This window comes from Corvus brachyrhynchos, unplaced genomic scaffold (genome assembly GCF_000691975.1).
Source record: "Corvus brachyrhynchos isolate BGI_N302 unplaced genomic scaffold, ASM69197v1 scaffold255, whole genome shotgun sequence".
NCBI classification, from domain to species: domain Eukaryota; kingdom Metazoa; phylum Chordata; class Aves; order Passeriformes; family Corvidae; genus Corvus; species Corvus brachyrhynchos.
In genome coordinates, this window is record NW_008238358.1 from 4,812,926 (window position 1) to 4,818,658 (window position 5,733).

The 5,733-nt window shown below is 54.0% G+C and overlaps 2 protein-coding genes across 2 annotated transcripts in view; both read right to left on the reverse strand.

Moving 5' to 3' along the window:
- Positions 1-724, reverse strand: part of HOXD4 (homeobox D4) — a 13,679-nt gene extending 12,955 nt beyond the window's left edge. Inside the window, exon 1 of the mRNA XM_008634734.2 lies at positions 567-724. The gene's annotated coding sequence lies outside the window, so the exon portion shown is untranslated. The remainder of the gene's footprint in view (positions 1-566) is intronic.
- A 3,868-nt stretch (positions 725-4,592) lies between these two features.
- On the reverse strand, positions 4,593-5,732 carry HOXD8 (homeobox D8; the record flags this gene model as incomplete). The annotated part of the gene is made up of 2 exons (XM_017735568.1): positions 4,593-4,926; positions 5,507-5,732. Coding segments are annotated over 2 exons (522 nt in total), but the record flags the coding sequence as incomplete, so codon positions are not given.
- Position 5,733: the final 1 nt, after the last annotated feature.

Consider the following 5,733-nt stretch of genomic DNA (forward strand, 5'->3'; position numbering starts at 1 on the left):
TCGACCGGCACGGCGGAGCCGCCCCGCGCCCTCCGCCCCCGCGGGAGCACTGACCCCGATTCTCCTGCGAAAACACCTGTTAAGCTTTAAAGTTACGCGACCGCCCTTCCGCCATGGGGAAAACAAACCAGAGCATCGCCACAGCACGCTTCAGGCTGGCAGGGGGGAAAGTATCCCAAAACCAGAGGGCCTTATATTGGAAGAACCCCCACCGGCAGGAGAGGCGCTGCCTGCGCGCACTGCACCCCAGGCTTCCGCCCCTCACCGCGGAACACCGAGACATCGTGGCCCGCGGCACATTTTCTGTGAGAGCCCGCGCGCAACAGCAGCTCTCACTCTGCGGTATGCCCACAACCACTATTAATAATAGTAACAGCACCGATAATTACCATAGCAATAACAACAGCAACAGTCATAGTGGTAAAACTAGTAATAGCAATAATAAAAGGAAGAATAAGGGGTTTCGAGGGACAGGTGACGAACAGGGGCAGGAGGACAGGGGAGCTGGTGCCGTGCCGCATATCGCGGAGTACCGGCGACCAGCCCGAGGGGAACTGAGTGCTTACCAGTTCGCGGAATTGCCCGCCAGCGGAGAAGCCCGGGAGGGTCGCTGTAATCCATTTTGCACCCTCGTAGCAATCCGTGGAGGAGATAGCGGCAGCGGGGGTATCGGGCGGTGGGAGAAGAGCGAGGGGCTGCAGGCAGCGCGGCGGCGGCGCGGGTCTCGGCGACGGGACCGGCCGCGGGTTTGGGGGAGCGGGGCACAAACATGCGGGCGACTGCCATACACCTCAGCCTAGACAAAGGCTAGGAAAAGAGGGGCTGAGGCTCTCTGAAGGCAGAATGCAGGGGGAAATTCGCCAGGGAAATCAGGAAAAGGCCATGAAAGCGCTCGCTGCCTGCACATGACCAGCCGCAGCCAATGACGAGCCCAAATAGGTCATAAAAAGGTCTATTACCAAGTTGTAAATTTTCTTCAAACAAAAAGGAATTTACTGCAATTCCTTGCGGATTTTGCACATACTGCTTCCCAGCGCCATGTTTCTTTCGCCTGCGCGCTGCTCTTTTACTGAGGCTTCGGTCCCGCCTGCCCTCGGCCTGCGCGCCACGGGCGCGGTGGCGGAGCCCCGCGAGCACGGCCGGGACGCGGGAGATCCGCGTGGGCTGCGGAGAGAGGGGCAAGCGGTCGAGGAGCCGCATACAGAGAGGCAGGGCACTGTGCCGAAGGATCCGTTTCTTGCCAAACGAAAGAGGGCTTAACCCACATCCCCATCCTCTTCTCCCACCCCTCCCCACCGCTCTGCCGGGCACTAAAAGAAATCACATCTGCTTTAGCTGCCACTACTGAAGCGGAAGCCGTCGCCGACATAAAAATAGTCCGAGCCTCTTCCCCACCCCGCAGTGTGCGGTTCCCGCAGGTTGCGCCGGGCACCGTCACCGCGCCCAGTGCAGGCTGCCTCCGCCCCCGATAAAACCTTCCCGGTGCACCAACAGGGAAAATCCGATTCCTAGAAAGTATTCTAAAAAATTTTAAATGGGCCTGTGTCCACAAGGAATACTCGGCTCGGAGACGGAGTACTGTGGATGTTTCTTGCTCAAGTTTTGTTTCAGGGAATAGCCAGAGCCCTCAATCCTTGACCTCCGTGCTGATTGTAACTGCTAACAAAAGTAAACGCGCCTAAAGATGTAGGATCAATGTTGGATCTTTTTAGCACGCTGCTTCAGGCAGTTGCACACCTTTGAATATTGCCTCGGAGGAGGCAATGGCAACTTTCTTGGTGTCTCTGCAGCACTCACGGCCGCGCTGAGCTGCTCCTCAAGGGAACGGAGAAATTCCGCGGAAACCAAAAGCGCGGTACATCCCTCTGTGGCCGTCTCAGGCGGCCTCTCGCTGCCGCTCCCGCCGCAACCCTCGCAGCTACGGCTTTTCCTTGCCAGAAGTCCGATGCCTCCGGTTTTACAGGGGTCTCGGTGGCCGCATGGGTCAATTTCTGACTCGGTTTTCTTTTTTCTTAGCAAGTTTCCAAGAAAGACCGAGGGAGAGATTCAGATGCCAGGCTGCGGTACTAAATACCTTAACAACTACAGCGACGTTTTGTTTTTCTTAATGAGTAAGACAGGGGCGATTCCAGTTACCACTAGGCCTTCACCAATCATGTGCGCTCAGGGAAGTCAGTTTTTGCCTGCGTGGCTGCGTTCCCAGTCGGTCCTAGGAGAGCAACGCTAACGGAAACTTCTTCAGGAATATTTTAATTTTATTCTCTTTGTCTGGTAATTAAAAACAACTACCGCAGCAGCGCAGCAGCTCTTTTCCGGACAAATACTAGCCTAAGGAGTGCTCCGCTGGTGTGTGAAGGTCTTCGACGTGCCTTCGCCTCGCGGGCAGCCCGGGATGGCAGCGGGCGGCACCAGCACGGCTTTCCCCGCAGCAAGGCCCCGCCAGACCGTGTTGTATCCCCGCCGCCGCCGCTAGCGCAGCAAAGGCAAGAGGCTTTTCCTGCCCGGAGACCAAATACGCCGGTGCCACTAGCACGAGTATTGTTTTGGAAAGGGAGGGGGTTTTGCGCGTCGGGCCACTGGCTTGCTTTAAACGCGCAGCCACCAGCCCCACATCCTCCCTTGACACTAGGGATACCCGTGTATTTATGCAAATCCATGCAGCAAAAATGTTTACTTCACTGCTTTGTTGCAGCTTCCCCTCGTTTACAACCTTTAGCCAACTAGGCGATTAAAATAAAACCAAGAACAATAGCTCCGCTTGCTCGTGCCTCCCTCCAGAGCTGGCGCTTTGCAGCCGTAGAAACGTGCCTGCCTCGGTAGTGGGGAGCGGGGAAGAGGAAGGGAAGCAAAATGAGCCAAACCCGCCCTACAAGGCCCATCCCCGTGGATGGCGGTTCTCGCCGTGCTGGGTGTATTCCCGGGAGCGAAGCGGTGGATGCGAGAGAAGGGCCCAGCGGCGGGCTGACAGAGCAGCGGCCGGCACCTCCTCGAAAACCTGGCTGTGATTTTCCGAGCAAGGCCTCGGCTCAGCCCCGGCCTCGTCGGGATCGCGCTCGTTTCTGGGCAGATAATAGATTTATATGTCGTGTTTGTCGCAGTTTCTGGCGCGTCCATTCGATTTCCTTCACGGAGCCATTACTCGGGGGAGCGTCAGCCGGCAGGGAAAAAATGACGTAGAAATCTTGGTGGGGATTTATACCTCATGCCTCGACCCTCTGCCTGCTACTCCTAAAAAGGACTGCTCTCGGCCGTCCTGTTTGATACCACGCTCTGCAGGACCCCACCGCGGAGCGGGAGCAAGAGTAGGGAGGGGAGATGGAGGAAAAAATTAAACTGTTGTGCTAATCAGAGCGGACCTTTCCTCCCGTGGTTCCGGGAACCGTGAGGCAGATTCTGTCTTCACCAGCTGCAGCCTCCGCTGGGAAACACATCATATGATAATATTTAGTGGTAGAAACATCCTTCTCTCGGTCTATGCATGGTTTGGGACTCCTAGGAATTACAGCCCTCGAGAAACCCCACGCAGGGTCGCGAAAGCTTTGCATTTCTCTGCCTGTCAGCCGTCCTCGGGGGAGGCTGGGCCCGTTTTGCCGTGGTTTGCGTGGCGGGGCTGGAGGCCCTGCACCGGTTGGAGCAGCCCTTGGGGATGGCGTGGGGCCGGAATGCTCTCCGGGCTCGTCTCCCTCCAAGCCGGGCTGGCAGCAAATGGCTCCCCAGGGTAAAGGGCCGTGTTTGCCGGCAGTGGTCCCCTGCACGGCCGCCCCTCAGCCCGGGGTAGGGGGCAGGAAAAGGCGAAAGCAAGGCCGAGGCGCAAACGTCGGGAACTCCCCGGGCTGGCCCGTAGGCTGGACTCAGCTCGCAGGTGGGGCCGCAGTCCCCGCTGGCCGCTGCTTGGACCACAGCCCCACAGCACTCGTGGCAGGGAGCAAAAGCAGGTTTTGTACGCAATGTGCCATTCCCAGACCCCTCAGAAACACCCAGCATCGGAGGAGAGACGGGGGTAAGGATCAGGGGAGAGTTAGCCCAGACCAGTGGAAAGTCTGAAGGTTCTTGAGGAGTGGATTACAAAAGAGATATCGGGAAGCCGATACATTTTATAATTGAATAAATTCGGTTTATTTTAATCAAATATTATAAAAGAAGGTTAAATATATTTCTAAGATATTTTCTTCAAGATTATTAAATTTATTTAATTTATTCACCACAAGATAAGAACAAGAATTAAAATAGTACAAGTGCACTTGTCTTGATTAATAAAGCGTTGTTAAATGTCTTGCTTATTGATATCTATTATTAGGAAGTTTATGTCGTTTCCCACAATCACCATCTTTTAAGATTGCAAATATATATATATTTATATATCATTAGAAATTTATTGCTACAAACTCTGTATCAAATTTGAAAAAAATAAGTAGATGAAATGTTAAATCTAGAGATCATTCTGGATACGCTTATAAACAAAATAAAAGCACAAACAAGTGAAGCACCCGAAGCAGGGAAATGTCAAACGGAGGGACATGGGGTCACTCGTCCCAGGACAAGATCACGTACAGGGGTAGATGAGCCAAGATCTCGGGCTTTAGCCCTGGTTATTTTTGATTGACTTTCGCGAAGACTTTTGGGGCAAAAATTAATTCGTCTGGCCTTCAGCTCTGTCTTCTTCCAGATCATGTGCTTCCTTTTTGGCCTCCCCTTCCTTTCCCTCCTGTCTGGAAGCGGGGAATTTGTCCTTGTTGTTCTCTTTTTTCCATTTCATCCTCCTGTTCTGAAACCAGATCTTTACCTGCCTCTCGGTGAGTCCTAGTGCGTGGGACACCTCGATCCTTCTCTTCCTGGTCAGATAGGGGTTAAATAGGAATTCCTTTTCCAGCTCTAGAGTCTGGAATCGGCTGTATGTTTGTCTTCCTCTCCTCCTACCCGGCGCTGCTGTTTAAAACAAAAACATAGGGATTTGGAGATTGGTGTGGCCGTTCAAAACAAGGCACAGCCAGGCAGCGAGGACTCCGGTCCCTCTGGAATCCCTCGAGAGAAGCCCCACAGAACCGCAGGGAGAGAAAGCAGAGGGCAGAGAGGAGTCTAGAGCTTTACATACGAGTGAGAGAAACACAGCGATAGTAAATGCACGAAGCGCCTCAGTTGTCTCTCAGCATAGGATGTTACGGGGTCACTTTATCATCTTGTATACCACCCCCTCCCGACCCTGCACCCTTCCCGTTCAGGCAGCGGCGACGGGAGACGGGCGAGCGTGTCAGCTGCACCTCAGAGTCCGAGACGCGTCTCAAAGGCTACTCTTGGGTTGGCAGCTGCCTGCTGCAGAGGTTTCTGTTTGCTTACTGCATCCCTTTATTATCGCAAGCCACCGCGGTGATAGGAATCGCGGTGAGAGAGGTAGGGAGTGGGGGAGACAGAGGCAGGGAGCGGGAGTCAGCGAGAAAGAAGCAGGAGGAGGAAAAGAAAGTTTCAAACTCAGACGTGAGATGGAAGCAAATTTTTGACTGCGTCCAACCTTGTGGTCTCATCCAGGGAAACATTTGAGCAGGAGACGAGCTCTGATTTAAGTGGTCTGGTTCCTCGCCAATATTAGCACTGGACGATTTACAGTCAGGATATTGTACCAGCTCGGCCTCTTGCTGTGTCGTAAAAATCTGCTGTCTCTTTAATTTATCGTATCCGTAAAATTTAGCGGGCTCCCCGTGACAGGTAACCCCGCTGCAGGGGGCAGGAGGCGGAGGC